The 22,596-nt window shown below is 43.3% G+C and overlaps 1 protein-coding gene across 2 annotated transcripts; it reads right to left on the reverse strand.

Moving 5' to 3' along the window:
* Nucleotides 1–1,079: 1,079 nt before the first annotated feature.
* LOC136443273 (dipeptidase 1-like) lies at nt 1,080–21,701 on the reverse strand. Of its 2 annotated transcripts, none has more exons than XM_066440442.1 (10): nt 21,430–21,701; nt 7,774–7,915; nt 7,192–7,324; nt 6,627–6,777; nt 6,130–6,196; nt 5,251–5,427; nt 3,331–3,427; nt 2,841–2,916; nt 2,407–2,542; nt 1,080–1,570 (listed from the first exon to the last, which is right to left on the reverse strand). In XM_066440442.1, the coding sequence occupies exons 1-10, from the start codon at nt 21,648–21,650 to the stop codon at nt 1,484–1,486; spliced, it is 1,287 nt and encodes a 428-aa protein (XP_066296539.1). In that variant the 5' UTR covers nt 21,651–21,701; the 3' UTR covers nt 1,080–1,483. The 2 variants fall into 2 exon arrangements, with proteins under 2 accessions (XP_066296539.1, XP_066296541.1); XM_066440444.1 differs by lacking the exon at nt 21,430–21,701 and adding an exon at nt 12,961–13,259.
* Nucleotides 21,702–22,596: the final 895 nt, after the last annotated feature.

The raw sequence follows: 22,596 nt of genomic DNA on the forward strand, positions 1-22,596 counted from the left end.
CCTTCAAAGGGCAAAATATGTAGTATCTGCAGATAGAAAACACGGAAGAAGAACAGCAGGCACTTGACGAAGAACATCTGTCATGTCAAGTGGAACACCAATATATCCCCTGCCCATACGCACCTTCCATGAATCTGCACACTGCTGAATAAACGCACAGTCCCCGGGGTTCTGCATCACGTCATTGGCTCAAAATCCGACCGCCGGCATTTTGGTGCGTTAAGCCTATGTATCCCGTCGTGCTCTCGTGACCACTCCCGTGTAATGCTTATCTCTATGCTTCAAGTTATGGCTGCCCGGAAAGCATCAATCTCGAATCCACTGATATCCTTGACCGTGAACCCCGCTGGTTCGAACGTGGAGTAAAGGAGGCAATATATGAGTGGATATACAATCCAACCCTCAACAGGAAAGGAGGGCTAAGGGTATGCCCCCAAGGGTATGCTGTCTGGCACTTGGGACATAGCCTTGGGGGCAAACCAGCGTTAGCTCCTATATTAAAACAATAGGAGCTATTGTCCCCTTTTACTTCAACCTTGTCTTGAGTTGTCTAATTTGCTTTCTATTGGACTATCTAAAAATTTGTCTTTTCCTTATTTGCATATCAATTCATAGTTCGTGGTTATAAACCTGCTGTTCAACTGATCTTGCTCACAGTCACTGACGAAAAGTAGTGGATGCTACTTGAAACGTCTGACCGTTTCCAAAATCATATCCAGTTGTTTGAGTAATTGCTTTTTTGGTGTATCAAAACAAATACAGAACTCAGCACGCTTTATCGGGCACTTCCTATGCCTACGTAGTTCACTGCTTACAATCTTTGTCTACGTAACCTAAACACACTAGATCCGCCCAGTACGTCAATACACCAGAAGTGTCTACGTAGATTTGAAGCCTTCTAAAACCGGCTGGACGGCATTTAGGTCTTGACTGTAACATGATATGATTAGCTGTTGGTGTATTTTGTACATATTTGTATTTCAATCTTCCAGACATACTGAAGATTCACTTAACTTAACGTAGATACTCTAAAATAGCGGATAAAAGTCCTGCAAAACTACTACCACACTACTACCGGCCAACGTTTGATGTTTATTTGCTTGTCATAAATTGATCTTGTGATGCTTCGACCTGGAAATTTAAGATGGCGTACGGTTCGCAAATGGTCTATGGATCACGTGAACATCACATGACAATACATGCTACATGTAACGTTGAAGATATGGTTAGCTGTAGTTAGGTGTATTTTGTACATGTTTGTATTTCAATTTTCCAGACATACTGAAGACTCACTTAACTTAACGTAGATACTCTAAAATAGCGAATAAAAGTCCTGCAAAACTGCTACCATACTACTACCGGCCAACGTTTGCTTGTCCGAAATTGATCTTGTGATGCTTCGACCTGGAAATATAAAATGGCGTACGGTTCGCAAATGGTCTATGGATCACGTGGGCATCACGTGACGTATGCTGCGACCCGACTAGAGGAAGGTTCTACAGGTCTCGTTCGCGATGGCAGCCAGCGGGATGAGGTTATCCAGAGGGTCCATGGTCATTCTGGCACTCACCTGCGTTGGAAATTGGGGGGGGGGGGGGGATAAAACTATTATTTCATACATCTAACAAAGCGTTAACAGCCAAGAATTCTGCTTTGGAAAAGAGCAGGATTCTTGGCTGATTTGAAAAGTGAACTTTAATCGCATATTTCCCATAGAGTTAACCACTCGATCCAAGGCTTGATCATACATTCATACTGCATGGGGGTCCCGACAACGCTTTGCGCTGAATCCAGAAGATCCTCCTTACGTATTACTTTAGTACTCTACACCCAAGGAAGACAATTTCGCAACATGTGGTCGCCTCGCAACTTATACGTGAATCTGACTCCCTTAGCATACTGTTTACTCTATTTGGCCAACTTCTGCTATTTTTCCAGCAATCCGCGGGGCCTGGTAGAGGCTACCCTATAGCTAAGAATTATGGGAAATCAAAATAAGCTTCCTACGCCTTACAACAAAGAGCATGTCTCCCATGCATCACCCCGACCAATCGATCGCATTGAAAGTCAGATTCGAATCAGCCATGACCCGACAAATCGCTTTCTAAGTTGCGTTAACGACTAAATCCGACAAAACAAACTCGCCAGTGAGATGGTGTCAGCTTTCAAAAAATAGTTTCTATTACTTTTCTTTAAACGTTAAATCGCGGGCACGTTCAATCACTTCCAAAGTGCCAAAATTGTCAATCTGAAAACATTTTTTGAAAGTTGACACCTTCCATCATCTCACTGGCGAGTTTGTTTTGTCAGATTTAGTCGTTAACGCAGCTTAGAAAGCGATTTGTCGGGTCATGACTGATTCGAATCTGAGTTTTAATGCGATCGATTGGTCGGGGTGATGCATACCTCCTCGGCCCTCTTGAAGACGTTGATGAGGTTGAGTCCCAGGAACTTCTTGACCTGATCGTCCGTCCACCCCCGGGTGAGCAGCTCCTCTATCAGGGCGGGGTATGTGGACACGTCCTCCAGGCCCTGCGGAACCCTGCCGAGAGAACAAATTTTGTTTGAATGATTTGGGCTTACAGTTGTACGTGTAACCGCAATACTTATTGCGTTAAAAATGCAAATAGGTGGCGACGAACCGATGACGTCACTTGATTCAGAGTGAACTTGCTCCAGGGATGGTGCGAACGGTACACGACGTTTTTACAAAAAATGCAATTCATGATCATGATCAGCCTTTGACCGTTTGATCTGTCTAAACTTAGTGAATAATATAAAAATGAAAGATTTGAATTTTCATCACTTTTTTGTCGTATAAGTAAGTCACGTGCACAAACCTCGTGACCCCGTCATAGTCTGCTCCCAGACCCACGTGATCCTCCCCTGCAACGTCCCGGATGTAGTCACAGTGGTCTGGAGAAGTAAGGTGAAAATTGAATACCCGATAAACTGGTGTACAGCGTAATAATCCCTCTCACCTTTCGCGCCTGTATCTTACAGAATTATGATATTTCACATTCTTGTGCTTTCTTATGATTTTATATCATCATAACATTGCGTAGCATTTTAGATGGCGCATCTCAGATGGCTAAATCATTTCAAAATGAAGTATTAGTGACTTTGAACACTTTATATCAATATCTTGTTGTCATATAATTTTATAGCATTATAACACTAAATAGCTTTGTGTACTGAATTCGTCGTCTTCTTCCTTTTCCTTTTATCAGATGGCTGAATTCTTATAGCATAAAAAGCATAACTGACTTTAAACGTTTCATATCAATATGAGAAAAAAAGGGAACAACAAAAGGGTAAAGACAGACGAACCGGCGACTTGTGCGATGGTGGTGTTCTCGGTCTTGTTGGGTCCACAGTTGATGTAGTCATTGTAGAAGTTCACCATCACAACGCCCCCTGTGTCTCTCTGTAAGAACGACAACATAGGCGTCAGCCTTCCATCTATCAAATGTGTATATATTGTATTTGAAGCAAGGATGGACATACCTGCAACTGGATTCTTTCCTCCAATAAGGCTTTGTTTTCGGAGCTATGTCTTCTTTTCTTTGCGTTTGTAAACGGTATAACTCACAAGCCGTGGATGGTACTCTATCGTATTTGGTATGTTGGTAGGTGTTGGCAAAATAAGGTAATAATTAGACCATGGGCCGCTGGCGGCTCTCCATAGTATTACAGCAGGACTTCTAGTTTTGATACCTCGTTTATCATATTCCCAAATTCTTGCAGATCGTATAAATGTTCTCTGGTCACCCGTTTCTTTTTCTTTTGTAGACACAAAAGTCATCCCTTGCCATGCAGTCTGGGCAGTCACGAAACGGTTTATACGATCTTTCATCCCAACATGTACTCTTTGAGCAGAGGAGGGGTTCCGGTTGTTGTTTTGACGTGTTTTTAGGCGGTTTTGTCGGTCTTTCTACTTTTTGTGTGTGTTTGTGCGTCTTTAAACCTTAAAACCAAGTAGAAAGTCCGACAAAAACGCCTAAATACACGTCAAAAAACAACCGGAACCCCTCCTCTGATTGGAGAGTACCCAACATGTGCTAACATGTGCTTGGATGTCCGGTCCTTGACACTTACCAGTCTCCTGAGCACGTCATCAGGAACGTTCCTCGTGTGGTTACAGATGGCGTAGTGTACTCACCAGTCTCCTGAGCACGTCATCAGGCACGTTCCTGGTGTGGTTACAGATGGCGTAGTGTACTCACCAGTCTCCTGAGCACGTCATCAGGAACGTTCCTGGTGTGGTTACAGATGACGTAGTGTACTCACCAGTCTCCTGAGCACGTCATCAGGAACGTTCCTGGTGTGGTTACAGATGGCGTAGTGTACTCACCAGTCTCCTGAGCACGTCATCAGGAACGTTCCTCGTGTGGTTACAGATGACGTAGTGTACTCACCAGGCTCCTGAGCACGTCATCAGGAACGTTCCTCGTGTGGTTACAGATGGCGTAGTGTACTCACCAGTCTCCTGAGCACGTCATCAGGCACGTTCCTCGTGTGGTTACAGATGGCGTAGTGTACTCACCAGTCTTCTCAGCACGTCATCAGGAACGTTCCTGGTGTGGTTACAGATGGCGTAGTGTACTCACCAGTCTCCAGAGCACGTCATCAGGAACGTTCCTCGTGTGGTTACAGATGGCGTAGTGTACTCACCAGTCTCCTGAGCACGTCATCAGGTACGTTCCTGGTGTGGTTACAGATGGCGTAGTGTACTCACCAGTCTCCTGAGCACGTCATCAGGCACGTTCCTGGTGTGGTTACAGATGGCGTAGTGTACTCACCAGTCTCCTGAGCACGTCATCAGGAACGTTCCTGGTGTGGTTACAGATGACGTAGTGTACTCACCAGTCTCCTGAGCACGTCATCAGGAACGTTCCTGGTGTGGTTACAGATGGCGTAGTGTACTCACCAGTCTCCTGAGCACGTCATCAGGAACGTTCCTCGTGTGGTTACAGATGACGTAGTGTTCTCACCAGGCTCCTGAGCACGTCATCAGGAACGTTCCTCGTGTGGTTACAGATGGCGTAGTGTACTCACCAGTCTCCTGAGCACGTCATCAGGCACGTTCCTCGTGTGGTTACAGATGGCGTAGTGTACTCACCAGTCTTCTCAGCACGTCATCAGGAACGTTCCTGGTGTGGTTACAGATGGCGTAGTGTACTCACCAGTCTCCAGAGCACGTCATCAGGAACGTTCCTCGTGTGGTTACAGATGGCGTAGTGTACTCACCAGTCTCCTGAGCACGTCATCAGGCACGTTCCTGGTGTGGTTACAGATGGCGTAGGCGGAGGAGTGGCTGAAGATGACGGGAGCCTGCGTCACGTCCAGCGCGTCGTGCATGGTCTTGAAGGACACGTGAGACAGGTCTATCAACATGCCGAGACGGTTCATCTCCTGGATGACGGTCTAGACGAACAAACAAACAAATAAGTAAATAAACAAACAAAGCAGTGTCGTGCATGGTCTTGAAGGACACGTGAGACAGGTCGATCAACATGCCCAGTCGGTTCATCTCCTGGATCACGGTCTAAACAAAGAAACAAACATTTGGAGAAATAGTTATAGATAAAGAAACAAAAATCAAAGCAGTGACGTACATCGTTTTGAAGGACACGTGAGACAGGTCCCCAACCATTCCAGACGGTTCATCTCTTGGATGACAAGCTCAATAAACAAACAAACAAACAAATAAGTAAATTAACAAACAAATTTAAAGCAGCGTCGTGCACCGTCTTCAAAGACACGTGAGACAGGTCCACTAACATGCCAAGACAGTACATGTCTTGAATTACAAGCTAGCTACACATAATCTCCAAGCAGATCTCCGCGGTGCCAAAATCGTACAAGCTAGCCAGAGAAGCTCCAGTCAGCCAGAGAAGTTGGATACGGTCTTTGCAACCGTTGGGTCTGCTTGGAGACTAGCTAAACTAACAAGCAACCCAAATTAGTAAGCAAATTCGCATCGTGTATCGTCTTGAAGGACACATGAGACAATTGTAAGTCAACCAACATGCCCATTCTTTCATCTTTTGGATGACGAGCAATCGGTACATTTTAGAATGTAATGCTTCATTAAAACAATTCGGAATACAACAGTGAAAAACACACCTTTCCAAAGTCCGTCAGTCCGTTGTGTTCTGGGTTGGGGTTGAGGGTTTCCAGCCAGTTGTCTGCCCTGAAGAGAAACGTTAACAAATCTCACTCTGTAATAAAGTTTTTATTCAGTTCGTGCAGTTGTATAGATTATCAGGGCCCTTAATTGGTCTGAAACTCACAATACTCGTATATTACATTACTGAGACAGTTAAAATCGTACATCACTAATATTACTGACTAAACATACTTTAAAACCTCAATGATGTATAGAATACAAAATTATATAAAAGGTCCTGAAAGCGGTTATCGCTACTCTAAGTCTGCACACGCATACTGCAACTAGCTTTTTACGTGTAGAGGTCTCACATCATAAGATCCCTCATACTCTGGGCCGACGACGTTACCCTTACGTACCCATAATAAAATATTACAAAACGATGCTATTTGCTTCTCTGGCATCTGTAAGCCGAAATTATCGCTAGGAACAACTCTCGACTGCGCATGCGCACCATGGGGTGTTACAGCTATGTGTGATGGTCATGTAGCGGGTGCCCAGCTTGTAGAGCATGCGCAGAGCGGCCAGGCTGCTGTCGATCATGTGACCTCCCTCGACCCCGACCATACAGCCGATCTTTCCCGCGTCAAACGCGTCCTGGATACCTGGTGGAGAAGGAAAAACACATAGAAACTTTGAACTATCACTGGAATCATACCATGCGTTCTTTTCAGTTCCTATGTAAATTCCTTTGTCTCCTATATGCTGTAAATGCATTTAAATTCGCGTGGTTTTGATCTCGCGGTAGGGAGAAAATAGAGTCTTCGCGGTGGTTTTGAGTTCGCGTTTGAAACAGTAGTAGCACTACAGAAACACAGACAGAAATGCTTGTGGTTGCGATAAATCGCGAACATCAAACCACCGCGAACATTTCTGCATACAAAAAAACACCCCTCCCAATAAAATGGTATGGCGACCCTGTGACGTCACAATTCAAGATGGCGGCCACCACACATGCCAACGGTTCCAACAAAGGTTTTGCTACGCAAATCTGTAACAACCATGAGACCAAATCGTACCTTGAGCGGTGGTGACGAACTGAAATGTGTCCGGGTACTTGGCCGCAAACCTCTCTATGACGTCAATCTGCCGCAGGGTCCAGCGGACGGTGTCCTTATACTGGGAGTTGCAGGGGGTGTAGGCGGCCCAAAACTGCGGAAACGAAATGTACAGAAAAGGATTGCATTCGTCATTTCGGATGGTGACGTAAAGCCAGCGGCCCAGTGTGTGAAGGAGACTCAAGCGTCAAACCTCTGCACGTAAAAGAACCCAACACATTTCCCTCATTTACCGTTTATGGACTTATATCATTTTCTAATTGATTATGCAAATTAGGTACGTATTTGCATAATTCATGTCTGTCGATGTTCCTCTCTTTCTCCGTCACACATGTCATGTTTGTATAGTCCTGTGGCCCATTGGATTTATAAATTTTCCTCACTGATCATGCAAAAGCCTGATTTGAATGATCAGGCACCAACACCTTGACTTCTATGTCAGCCACCATAGCTACCGACATGCCAATTAAAGGATAACGATCTGTCAACCGCTTTTTGAGTTATTCTCTCTCAAATATTCTAACAAAAAAGTTCCAGCCGTACCTGAGCGCCCACCATGCCCTGCCTGAGCCGCGGGATGTCGGTGTGAGAGTTTGTGTACTGGAGCCGCAGGTCCGTACCCAGGTTCACCTGGCTCAGCTGGTTACCAAAGTTCTTTGCGAGTTGCCATGGCCAGTCGTTGTGCCTAAACAAAACAAAACAAAACAAACACAAAATGACAAGCTGCTTGGGGGGGCCAAACGTGCACCATTTCTTCCTTACATCACAAGCTGGTTACCAAAGTTCTTTGCGAGTTGCCACGGCCAGTCGTTGTGCCTAAACAAAAGAAAACAAATGCAAAATGATAAGCTGCTTGGGGAGCCAAACGTGCACCACTTCTTCCTTACATCACAAGCTATCTATCACTAAAACAACAAGGCCACAGTTCGTCCAGGACGAAAGATACAAAAACGGAAGTTCTGCTGCAGTACCAAAGTTACATACCAGGGGACCCAAAATTGATCTTCACCTTCGTCTTCCCAAGACCTACCCACATATCAAATATCTTCATAATCCGTTTAGAGGTTCTTGAGTTATGCTGACTACACAATCCGAAAACCCACAAACAGACACGTCAAAAACTTTACCTCCATTTTCATGTCGGAAAAAATTTATCAACGAGAAAATTATTTTAAAAAGATGGAAAACAATGCACCATTTCCATCTCGTGAGTTATGATCATATCAATTCAGACACTCATTTATATAAAGGTTACACTTGCAATTGTTTTTAGACTCATTTCAACATCCTTGCTCTTGGTCAGTTCCATGTGTCACCAGACGTAACAAATTAAAAGGTTTTAGCACATAAAGAAAGCAAAACAACAACGCGATGCAATGTTACACTGCAAAGGAATTTTGATTACACTATTCTTTTTCAATTTATCTCCAACCATTGTCACATCGATGCACAACAAACAACCTCGCCAAACAATCTTATCTTAAGTTCTATCATTTGGCAGCGTCTAAATAGGTTCGACTTGGCGTTTGTTCCTTTGTGCTAAAAAGTAATTTATTTTTTTTACCAATCGCCGACGTTGTGTCGCCTGTAAAATATCAAAGCTCACAGTCAAGTTGTAAATTTCAGAGATTATTTCCTCCGATAAGGAAGAATGTTTTCCTCTTTAGGACTTTATTCTCCGTGTAGGGGCGTACCGGGAAGAGTGTAGAAGGTAGAATGTTCAATAGAGCTTTACACTGGAAGAACTAGCTAGTACACAAGGGACGGCGTCTTTGCATCTGTTTACTAATGGTTGACGATGAAATATCTGATGTATGTTAAGTGGCGCTGTCAGTCGAGTAACTTGGCTACAGATTCATTTTGTTCTTGTCTTTGTATTATTCTATTTGAACCGAAAATGGAATTTTAAAAAGTTTCGCCTTCAACGGTCGGTTCACTTGTAACGGTGCTGCCACTTTCGTCGCAGGCCGCAGCCGAAGCTAGGTACTCATTTTCACCTGAGTGAAATGAGGAAATCCGTGTAAAGTGCATTCCTAAGGACACACCGTCAACATAGCATTTCAAGGGATTCAAACCCAGGACTTCTGGGCCAAACACCCTGCCATTACGCCTTTGCGACGCCATGATGTGTACCAATCGTAGCTTGCCTCCTCCCTTGCCATATTGACTCCAGGCACAAACAGCTACGTATACTATTAGCTCTTTCCGCACCACCACCAACTTTACCGCCTGACCGGTATTACACAACGGGACGCTTGAAAGGTAAACTACCATGCCACGTTTGTCTATTTGTCAAAGTGACGGCAAGCTGGTTTTCTCTTTAGTTTTACTGACATCGTTATATGATCAGCACCAATGAAACCTTTCCAAGAGCTCAGTCAATAGAACAGCTTTGTTTTTAGTTTTTAGATGATACACTGACAACAATGTTTGAAGCCGTGCATTTAAATTTGATTATGGATGTACAAATGTTAGGTTTTGCATATCAATAATGATTATACAAATCTTAATATGTACTTGTATAGTAAGATGTGCATGTCACTTAGAAACCCTTTCTATCTGCTATGATATATTTGTATCCGTCACAAAGCATATGCAAGTAGACGACATAGGAATAACAATAGTTAAGCTATTGCAACATTTTGACGTTTTTCTGGATGTAACGTTATACTTCAGTTTGACTTAAAACGGCATGTTTTAACCATTAGGATTTTTTTTAGACCCGGACAACGTTTACACCGCTCATTTCAGAACTAAACATATGTTTTAAAACGTTTTAATGCCTTGCATGACCCATTTAAGTTAGACTGATAGGACAAGTACGTTGACTGTGCGGCTACCCTTACAAGGGGAAAGAAACAATTAAAAAGCGTCACTTGAAATATAGTGGGGCACTTACAGGGTGTGTTAGCCCAATCTTTTTTCGGCATGAAGCCAATATTAACACAATATATCACTTGCCAAATGACCATGCAAAACGGGCTGGTATAATACAAATGCGTAACTCTCGCAAGTTTACGTTCGGCAGTGATTGGTCATTATTGATCCTGAAGAAGGCGACAGTGGTCGTCAAAAATTTGATCCGTTAATACCAGAGTGTTGGAAGAAAGTTTATCATCGTGTTATGAATACTACCAACACAGATGAGCTTCCATTATAACGGGCTGGTGTTTCACTATATCGTACACAGAGAACTTGTCTGATTGATTTATGAATCAAAGTAAATTTACAACCATTACCTCACGCCTTATATTACAGCATATGGAAGGAACCGATCTAAAAGAACAGGTTTTATGACGACGGAAACAAATTTGCACACATCTGGTGCCAGTAGCGTCCTTCGCGCCGAATTGTGAAGTGTTTCACGTGAGAAGTGAGATTTGCCCAAAGCAAACTGAAAATAAACTCTATGAAGTCATGGAATGTTCTAGATATGAGGTCGTAATAAGCTGTCGTACTGGATTTCATTGTCATTCTAAAGGACATTATCTTTTCGGTAGTTTGAGTTAAAAGTTGAAATCATCCCACACCATAAGGTGTCTAGGGCGGTGCCCATCTCCGTTTCATAGCCCTGGGCCACACTGTTTGAGTACGCAGATCAAAATCCTTGTATCAACACTCACCAACACACAGCCAACATCGGTACGGTACAAAAGACGGAAATGAGGATATTTCTGGCGTTTATGGTTTACAAGAGCGAATAAGTGGCTTCCGTTAACAATGGTATTCATTGCAAGCTGATAAAAGCCTTATGTGTTAAGCTGTCAGAAATACTAGTACAGTTTGCAACTGTTGTCCACAAACAATTACCGAGATAGGGTAAACAACATAGTGCTGCATTATATTGTACTAGTATTTCATGGTACTTAATGCTCGGTATTATTCGTTGGGTGATTTTTCTCGTTTGTGTGATAGAATTTCTATTCGAGATAGTGAGATTATTCGACAGTCGAAAGGGATCTATGTGTGGACATTTTTCGCCAGAAGACGGACAATTCTTTACGACATATCCACAAATGTACCAAGAATGCTGTCTAAAAACTATATACCATACTATGAATTTTATGAGGTCTTTTCTGAACGAATCTAAAAAGTCAAAGTAGAGACGAGACACATAAAGGAACTTGTAATATTTCAATAGTTTATGATGGTCTACAAAGTTGTTACGTGTTATCAAGCCGTATGTTTCAGGTGGCCCGAGTACACAGTGTGTGACTCCTGTACTGATCGTGTGTTTACATGGGCGGGGCCGGGCAACTCCTACCGTGACACAGTCAACACTGGCTACAGTACTAATGTAGGCAGTACCAGGTCTGTATTGTGTGCATATCACATTTTTAACGCGCGAGTGTCGCAGTTAAAGGTAAAGCAATCATCACCAATTGAGTGGCTAGTGGTAGTGCGATTCGGCTTCGCTACGGCTCGCGTTTTTAGTCAAGCACATCGGGTCACCCCTACTCTTCCCAATAAGTGTGTTGGGTTTCTTTTACGTGTAGAGGTCTGATGCTTGACGCTTACACCTAAAGCCCACCTCCCCCCCCCCCCCTACACGGGGCCGCCGTTCAGAACTTAAGGAAAAAGACCGTATGACCTATAGAGATTCGTAATACAGATTTCAGCTTCCTACCAGAAGTGGTTGAATTGGGTATGTACGTAGTGCAAAATTAATCTTCATATCATTGAACCCCCTAAGTATGCATGATGCAACTACCAGTTCGCATTGAATTAACGCCTAAACCTTGGCCCTTGTAGAAAGCCATTCCCTACGCTACCCAAACATCTAAGGATCAAACAAACGCTTAGCTACAGCTACTATCACTATTATCATTACATAACGGTGCCTGTGGACACGCGTTGACGCCTTTAGGCCGCGTTTTTTTGCCGTGTCACGGTACGTCAGGTGTTTCAGAACTTTGTCAACTTCAGTGGCGTAACTAGGTGACCTTTCACATGCGGATGTTTTTGTTTCGTGTCTTTTAAGTGCAACTCTAATAAAGCTCTTTCACTTTCTGAAGGCCACGTAGACTTTGTACTGTTGCGTAATGAAAAATAGTGGTTTGCATTGGTCTAGAAGTTAAGCAACCGTTTTAACTTTTAGCCGGAACTCTAACCCTGCAACTACCGTCATATTGAACTACCGTTATATGATGCAACAGTGTACAGGTGCAGTGTTCGATTCCCGGCAGATGTGCTAGATTACAGTACTTCAATATTCGAATTCATTACTTTTCTTGCATGCCTTTAGAGGTCACAAGTGACCTAAAACTTAGATACATTTTGGCCACCAATAATGCTTGTTTTAAGTTACGCAGCTTGTAAACGCAGCTTGTGCTACTTTCTATATTTAAATTATTGCGGTATGGATTCAGATAACGGAACTACAAATTATGCCGAGAGGCTTGTACACACTCGTCCATGTTTGACAACCTCTTGAATCCGTGCGCTACTTTTCGCGCGGCGTACCCACTACCAATAAAACCTTTCGTCTGCCCAAGAATACTTTGAAATTGATAACAGAAAAACGTATCAACTTGATTGTGTAAACTGCCATGTCATTTATGCAAATAGAAAATAGAAAAAAAATGGACGGAAACGCTAGGTAAATGGAGATACTCAAGCTCAAGATAGCGTCCTACGCACTATCTATGTTCTATCTTATCCACAAATTTTGTTTGAAGTTTTGTTATGGGTGTATCATAAAGCTCGTGCGGGTTAAGCCCGAAGACCTACCCGTCGACTAGCGGGACTTCTTCCATCAGGCGGCGAGCCCTGTCGGTGGTCTCGCTCCGCCGCTGCGACAACGGCACCGCGATGGCCACGGCGAGCACCACCACAAGGACAAGAACCAAAACTCCTCCCGCCACAAACTTTCCTCTGCTTGCCGGCTTCTCGAAAGTGACTTCCCTCTCCTTTCCAGGCATCTTGGGTCTTGGTACTCTTATTTAAGACGAGAAAACTTCTCAAGAAGTAGTTTTTCCAGCACCAGAAAGGTCTTGACGTCGCGGTAAGTTGTTGTGCGTTTGCCGAAGTGGGCGTGGGTAAATGATGAGGAAATGGCCACATGTCCGGATTGTGTGTGCGGTGTGACGTGTACGTTACGGGACGCCAGGTTCTCATAAAGGGCTTCAGATTTAAGGTAAGAAATGGTCACAAGCAAGGTGGGGACCGATCATTGTTAACCGGAGTTGGCTTTATAACCTTGAATATCACTACTAGAAATAATGCATCTTTTGCAAACAAATTCCAAAATATACTCCATGAAAAAAGGAAACCAATCTCATCTGACCAGAAATGAAATATTCCAAAATTATCCCGGTCCAAAATCGAACTTTTCCCAATCTAAACCCGATGCAAGAAATGACTTTTCCAAGGAAACCTCCATGCAAAATGAACCATTCCAAAATGCACCTACCCAAGAAATAGAACAGTCCATGTTTCCACCTAAATTAAAAAATTGACTTTCCCAAATTTGACCCCCGCTGCTAAAATGGACTATTCCAGGCACCCCTTGGTCTTTAGCTTACCCTACTCTCATGCCGAATTTCAGGTTATTTTACCCAAAAGTTAGCGAGTTGAACAACAATATATAACGTTATTACCCAAAACCGTTGGAGGATAACAAGAACAAAAGAGAAGAAGAAAAAGAAGAAGAAGAAGAAGAAACGTTTAGCAAAGTCTCCTCCAATCCTGTGCTTCCAATCGTACCGGGAGTGAAGCATGATTGTCATCATAATCATTATAAAAGGATCAGTATCTGTAATCATATATTAAGTATACAAACGAGGTGTAACGAATAAGTGAGGTATCTATCACTGGACAAAATAGGTTCGGATACACCCATATCCATGCCGTCATTTTGCCGTATTCTTTAAGGATACGAGCAAATATCAGCAAATACCAGCAGATACGACTCGGATCTGTTACAAATCCGAAATTTCGGATCCCTGAATCTGAACCATTTGGATGCGGACAAATCCGAAAATTGTATTTTTCGCGGATGCGATGACAGGTTTCGTAGGAAACTTTTCGCATCCTTACCTTGGGCCACGCTAAAACGCCGGAATTTTGCCGGATCCTTACCAAATTTGGCAGCCGATTCTCGGTTTTTGCTACGCATACGTATGGACGAAATTCAAATTTTCCAGGTCCCAACCGAATCCGATACCTGAATCCTTCCGTATTTGTTGCGACTACGTAGATACGCAATTCGGATTTTCCAGGATCCTAAACAAATCCGATACCTGCATCCCCCAGCATTTGCTAGGAATGTGCAGATACGACTTTCGGATTTTCCAGGATCCTAACCAAATCCGATACCTGAACCCCCCGTATATACTACGAATGTGCAGATACGAATTTCGGATTTTCCAGGATCCTAAACAAATCCGATACCTGAATCCCCCAGGATTTGCTACGAATGTGCAGATGCGAATTTCGGATTTTCCAGGATCCTAACCAAATTCGATACCTGAATCTCCCCGTATTTGTTACGAATGCGCAGATACGAAACTCGGATTTTCCAGGATCCTAACCAAATCCGATACGTGAATCTCTCCGTATTTGCTACAAATGCACAGATGCGAATTATTCGGATTTTTCCGAATACTTAGCAGATGCGATACCTGAATTCCCCCGAATTCTCTACACATACACGCAAATACAAAATGTAGGTCTTTGTCTTTTTATTTCAAAACTGTACTTGATGTTGTCGACAGGAGGATCAAATTCACATTGTCTGTGCTCTTCACGATTCGGCGCTATGTCCAAGTTACCCCGGGTGAGACACCTGGCGGGGTCCGTAGAGAATTTGTTCGGCAGCTTGAGCAGTCCATCCCGCAGACCTACACTTGGCGATCCGAGTTGTCAGTCAGTGAGCTATCGGTCGACCAAGGCTAAATCCACAATCCCGATGGTGCGTCATATATACAAGAAACATTGTTATCCTTTTCCCATCTGGTCACCGCAGGAGTAATAATCCGTAGGTTACATTATTTGCGCTCTTCTTCAGCCTTCGCTGCGATGGTCAGGACGACACAAATGGTCGTGATTCCCTTTCCTGTGGCTGTGTCGTGCGCCATACAAGAGCTCCAACCGACTCTGGTACAGAAGTCTGGCCATGTCCTATCTTCGTGTTCGTCCCGTCGGGGTTCCAGGCGGCGAAAGCAAAGTCTTGACCATAACTTGTGTCCTAGTGAAACGGGTCCGAGCTTCTTTCATGACTTGTCTTCGAACAGACTTCCTACAAAATACTTCTTCAGCTTGCATATTCGTTAGGTTTGAAAAACCCACTCTTGTATGTCATTGGGTAATGTCCGATCACATGACATCCCAAGAGACATCCCCCAGGTTACTTCCCATTGTCGCTTTGTTGTTTTTACAACTTCACGGTGAATAAATTTGCATTCGCATTCGACCTGTCTTTTTAAACCAACCACAACAAAATATAAAAACGCTAGAAAACACTCTCTGTCATTATTTCCTCCAAGTTCTTACAATGACAAAATAACGAAATGTAATTATTATAACATTTCCTGTAACTTTCTGTGAATTCATGTAAGCTAAAAGAACGAGGTCTGAAGAAGTATGTTTTGCGAAAACACAGCATGTATTGGTCTGAGCCGAGGTCAGCGCGAAAAAAAACATGTAGTGTGTACCGAAAAAAAACACACCATAAAATGATAGATAATTTTACCACGGTCTATGGAACAGAAAAACGCAGCATTTCCGGCAACTCTCTACAACCTATAAAGTAAAAGGGAAGCACTCCCTCCTTAACCAAGAAGGTTTATATAAAATTAAACCTCCTTGCTTTAACCAATGAGTTTATATGTAGACCTCCTTGCTTTAACTTGAAGGCACTCATAGAAAAATTATCATAAAACATGTCGCAATGTTTTCTAAATGCATAGCAGGCTGCACCTAATTGATAAAAGCTGCCGATAACATAACACTGGCTTAGGTTTTTTTGTATTGAATCCGCCTGCTCAATCAGGTACTAAGGATCCTAGCAAATCTTCTTTCCACATCTTTTACGGATCCGCTGATCCTACTGGGGATCCTACCATACCCCTTTCTGTATCTTCTACGTATCCGCTGACCCGATCAACGACTAGGGATCCTGGCAAATCCTCCTTGAAGTCTTTCCGTATCTTCTACGGATCCGCCTACCCGATCAACGACTGTGGAACCATGTACGTAGTATTTAACATTTTACTTGTTCTGATACAGAAAAAGGGAACATTTCATGTAACCTCCCGGAACATATATAAGGTAAAACGCTTTGTCTGTCCTGCGCGGGGTACGGGATTCTAGTATGTCTAGAAACGGAGTACTGGTAGAGCGCGTTTCAAAAGGAAACGTGGAAATAGAAATGTGGAGAGCGCAGTTGAAGAAGTTTTCACGCACTGAAATACCCGTTAAGCGGTGTCGTATATAGTTTCGTGTTGTTTTCTAAGGTTCAGGCCACCGTAGAAGTCCCAAAAAACGTATTGTAATATCACAGCATATACAGGATTCTAGTACATCATTAAGTAATCGGTAACGTGTAGACCAAGACGCCTAAACATAAATATTGAGAGCACCGGTTGAAGGGTTTTGAAACACGACCCAATATATAGACAACCGCCGAACGGTGATTAGAAAATTGCTAGTTCCGTGTTGTTTTCTAAGGTTCAGGACCCTATAGGTTCACAAAAAAGCATTTTCGTATATCACAAGATATACAGTAGTCTAGTATATCATTTAGAATATCATTAAGTGGTACGTGGGTGACTTGTAGAGCGCGTTTGTTAATGACGCCCAAACAGAAATATTGAGAGCGCAGTTGAAGAGTTTTGAAACACGATCCAATATATAGACAACCGCCGGACGGTGATTAGAAAATTGCTAGTTCCGTGTTAACGTTGTTTTCTCAGGCTCAGGACCCTGTTGGTTCACAAAAAGCCGTTTCTTATATCACAACATATGCAGTAGTCTAGTGTATCATGGAGTGGCGGGTGAATTCTAGAGCGCGTTTGTGAAAGACGTTCAAAAAGAAATATTGAGAGCGCAGTTGAAGGGTTTTGAAACACGACCCAGTATATAAACAACCGCCGAACGGTGATTAGAAAATTGCTAGTTCCGTGTTGTTTTCCAAGGGTCAGGACCCTATAGGTTCACAAAAAAACCTTTTCTTATATCACAACATATACAGTAGTCTAGTGCATCATGGAGTGGTGGGTGACTTCTAGAGCGCGTTTGTTAAAGACGTTAAAAAAGAAATATTGAGAGCGCAGTTGAAGGGTTTTGAAACACGACCCAATATATAGACAACCGCTGAACGGTAAAATTGCTAGTTCCGTGTTGTTTTCTATGGTTCAGGACTCATAGGTTCACCAAAAAAAAACTTTTCTTATATCACAATATATACAGTAGTCTAGTGTATCATGGAGTGACGGGTGACTTGTAGAACGCGTTTGTTAAAGACGTTAAAAAAGAAATATTGAGAGCGCAGTTGAAAGGTTTTGAAACACTACCCAATATATAGACAACCGCTGAACGGTAAAATTGCTAGTTCCGTGTTTTTTTCTAAGGTTCAGGACCCTGTTGGTTCACAAAAAGCCGTTTCTTATATCACAACATATGCAGTAGTCTAGTGTATCATTGAGTGGCGGCTGACTTCTAGAGCGCGTTTGTGAAAGACGTTCAAAAAGAAATATTGAGAGCGCAGTTAAAGGGTTTGGAAACACGACCCAGTATATAAACAACCGCCGAACGGTGATTAGAAAATTGCTAGTTCCGTGTTGTTTTTCAAGGGTCAGGACCCTATAGGTTCACAAAAAAACCTTTTCTTATATCACAACATATACAGTAGTCTAGTGCATCATGGAGTGGTGGGTGACTTCTAGAGCGCGTTTGTTAAAGACGTTAAAAAATAAATATTGAGAGCGCAGTTGAAGGGTTTTGAAACACGACCTAATATATAGACAACCGCTGAACGGTAAAATTGCTAGTTCCGTGTTGTTTTCTAAGGTTCAGGACCCTATAGGTTCACAAAAAAGCCTTTTCGTTTTTAACAAGATATACAGTAGTCTAGTGCATCATGGAGTGGTGGATGGCTTGTAGAACGCGTTTGTTAAAGACGTTCAAAAAAAAATATTGAGAGCGCAATTGAAGGGTTTTGAAACACGACCCAATATATAGACAACCGCTGAACGGTGATTAGAAAATTGCTAATTCCGTGTTGTTTTCTAAGGTTCAGGACCCTATAGGTTCACAAAAAAGCATTTTCGTATATCACAAGATATACAGTAGTCTAGTATATCATTTAGAATATCATTAAGTGGTACGTGGGTGACTTGTAGAGCGCGTTTGTTAATGACGCCCAAACAGAAATATTGAGAGCGCAGTTGAAGAGTTTTGAAACACGATCCAATATATAGACAACCGCCGAACGGTGATTAGAAAATTGCTAGCTCCGTGTTGTTTTCTAAGGTTCAGGACCCTGTTGGTTCACAAAAAGCCGTTTCTTATATCACAACATATGCAGTAGTCTAGTGTATCATTGAGTGGCGGCTGACTTCTAGAGCGCGTTTGTGAAGAGGGACGGAAATGTGATTTGCTAGGATCCCCAGTCGTTAACTGGGCAGGCGGATCCGTAGAATATACGGAAAAGGGTTTTGCTAGGATCCCCAGTCGTTGATAGAGCCAGCAGATCCGTAGAAAATACGGGAAGGGGATTTCCTAGGATCCCTTGTCGTTGATCCGGCCAGCGGATCCGTATTAGATACGAACAGGGGATTTGCTAGGATCTCCAGTCGTTGATCGGGCCAGCGGATCCGTATGAAATACAGAAGGTAATTTGCTAGGATCCCTAGTCGTTGATCGGGCTAGCGGATCTGTTAAAGATGCAGACGGGGGATTTGCTAGGATCCCCAGTCGTTAATTTGGCCAGCGGATCCGTAAAAGATACGGAAAAGGGTTTAGTAGGATCCCAAGTCGTTGATCGGGCCAGCGGATCCGATAAAGATATGGAAAGGGGATTTGCTAGGATCCCTAGTCGTTGACTGGGCAAGGGGATCCGTAAAAGATACGGAAAAGGGATTTGCTAGGATCCCCAGTCGTTGATTGGGCCAGCGGATCCGTAGAAGATACGGAAGTGATTTTGCTAGGATCCCCAGTCGTTGATCGGGCCAGCGGATCCGTAGAAGATACGGAAGGGAATTTGCTAGGATCCCTAGTCGTTGATCGGGCCAGCGGATCCGTTAAAGATACGGAAAAGGGATTTGCTAGGATCTCCAGTCGTTGATCGGGCCAGCGGATCCGTATAAGATACAGGAGGGAATTTGCTAGGATCCCTAGTCGTTGATCGGGCTAGCGGATCCGTTAAAGATGCGGACGGGGGATTTGCTAGGATCCCCAGTCGTTAATTTGGCCAGCGGATCCGTAAAAGATACGGAAAGGGGATTTACTAGGATCCCCAGTCGTTGATCGGGCCAGCGGATCCGTTAAAGATGCGGGAAGGAAATTTGCTAGGATCCCCAGTCGTTTATTGGGCCAGCGGATCCGTAAAAGATACGGAAAGGGGATTTGCTAGGATCCCTTGTCGTTGATTGGGCCAGCGGATCCGTAGAAGATACGGAAGGGAATTTGCTAGGATCGCCAGTCGTTGATCGGGCTAGCGGATCCGTTAAAGATACGGAAAGGGGATTTGCTAGGATCTCTATTCGTTGATCGAGCCAGCAGATCCGTAGAAGATACGGAAGGGAAATTTCTAGGACCTCCAGCAGATCCGTCGAAAATGTGAACGGTGTATTTGCTAGGATCCCCAGTCGTTGATCGGGCCAGCGGATCCGTAGAAAATACGGAAAAGAGATTTGCTAGGATCCGTAGATTGCCACAACGCACTAGTATGATAGAGTGGGCCAGCGAACCTGTTAATGGTCTTTATGAATACAGAAAATTCTAATGACAAGTTTTCATTTCTCTCAAATATTGCATATGTTTTTATTTAAGGATTCGTGCAAACGACCTATCCGTATCCGTTGTCAGTCAGGGATCCAAGCATATACGACATCGTATCTTTAGTGTATCCGTTATCCGAGCAGATACGGTGTCACATCCGTTGGGTATTCTGTCGTATCCTTCACGGATCTGGGGTTTGTTCGCATTTGCTCGGAATCTTTCGTATCCGTGACGTAAAGATTTGACGGATGCCGTGGTATCTGCCGGGATCCGTGACCATTTCGCCCAGTGTATCTCCTAAAACAGACGACGTACGTACGTTGCAAAAAACGCGTTAGAATCACGTGACGCCCTTCAGACACCTGTCTGAAGACTATCAGCAAAACAGGTGGTTGTGTGGGGGTGACCCTCTCCTAGCGGTTTGGGACTGAATTGCAACAGCTGACAACTTCTGACTGAACGCAAGGATTAGTAGAGCTTTTGGCTTGAGGCTTTCGCGGTATTTTTAACTTCGTGGTCAAAACAATACTGTAGCACAAAAACACATATTCCCAGTGTCATGGTTTCGCAGTAGAAGCTTTAAGGCAAACTGCGAAAATAAAGCCTCCACGAACATTTCAAGATTTGCAGTACTCGTATACAAAAGGCAGGTCGCGTGTTCGTGTTTATGCTGGACTTTGAACTCTGACATTGAGGTGTGAGTTGGAATTATCAAGCACTACACCATTTCATGATCTTTTTACAGGTATTTCTAAAACCTACCAGTTATAATGAACCATTGTGTAGTAATCGTGTCTGTATATACAGATAAATAAAGAGTTTTTAATCAACCGACCTGCATCGATAAGTCACGGACAAGTCCTCTATGTGTCAACATATGTTCGGCTTGCGTCCCACGTGTTAGCAGCACTAGAAGTACTTGTAATTATATCTTCATATAAATCAGAGGATGGTCAACGATGCATCTAAAGCTGTCGGATTATGAACTAAAATAGTGGATGATATCTGAAAACGTCTAACTCTTAACTTAATTAAGAGAATTTATCCACTTGTTTGGTTTATTTTGTATAGAACAATTATAGTGCTAACTGGCATAAATGCCCTGCCGGGCTCAGTTGTAACAGCCCCACAGTTGGGTTGTCCAGAGCCAGACTAGAGGCCTGCCCGCCCTAGCCTGCTCCCAACTTTGCCACTGATGGGGTCATCTGGGGGTATCTAAGAAGTAGAAAAGAAGAAATTCATGATATAAATTCTTACCCGTCGACCAGAGGGACCTCCGACATGAGCCGACGCGCCCTGTCCTTCTCCCCTCCCGGCTTGTGCCTCAGGGCGAGCGGCACGACAATGGCGACCACCACCAGGGCAAGGACCACCACGCCGAGACCCAGGTAGAACATGCACCTGTTTCCCGACTTCAGAAACCGCCCGTCCTCTGGGGGGGATCCCGGGGTAGAATACTTCACTTCCGGGGCAGACATTTTGAGCGTAGTCAAGAAGGGTTTGTCCTGACAACTACGTATGCCTCAAGGAAAATTATTCACAGCGTGCAGGTAAATAACCTAAGACAACTACATGTAAGACAACAAAGGCGTGGAACAGTCCACTAAATTAGGGGGTCACACACTTTAATAAGCTGTCATTATACTCTTAATGATCTTGTGACGTAACAATTATTAGGCAGTCCTCACATAACTGTAAGATATGTGAACGTAACATGTACGTTTTGCGTTAGGTTGGATGTTAGCTTCTGTCTGTGTTACCGCAATGGTATTGACGAAACCCTCTCCCCACCCCCTTAATGAGTTAGACTCTTTCCTCGCGCAGCACTTGGTTAAGACCCTGTAAGTCCAGTGTCAGATATCAGTCATCCCTTTGTGTCTGAATGACTGAAGCAAACACGATAAGTGAATTCTTAAAGAGAAAGTTATCGCATTACGCCTAAAAGCTACAAAACTGTTTGTTTTAGAGATTTGTTTTTCCACCTGCCAAGACGATTTAGCAGAGGCTTATCAGCGAGAGGGTTTATTTCAAAGGATTTAAATAGCAAACTTAAGTACATATTGACATGTGACCCCTGAATTGTATACATAGGAAAATATATTAAAGAATGTCTAGACTATACTCCAATGTTTGTAAGAACCCTCTCTAAACCGATATATACGTGTACCAGGTAGTTTAGCCCTTAGATATAAATAGAACTGTAGTAATGTGCCAGCCATACTTTGTACTTTTTTACTTTGTACAATTATTGCGCAATAAAGTTATCTTTGTAAAGTTATCTGTCTATCTATTATCTACTATTTGTTGGCTTGTTACTTAGAAATCATTTCTCTGATTATTTTGGCTTTGTGTAGACTGTAGATAATTGATGCAGAACTATAGCACCTCCTACCAGCTTGCTTTCAAACTGCAGATGAAGACACT

Source organism: Branchiostoma lanceolatum, chromosome 10, assembly GCF_035083965.1.
Source record: "Branchiostoma lanceolatum isolate klBraLanc5 chromosome 10, klBraLanc5.hap2, whole genome shotgun sequence".
NCBI lineage: Eukaryota > Metazoa > Chordata > Leptocardii > Amphioxiformes > Branchiostomatidae > Branchiostoma > Branchiostoma lanceolatum.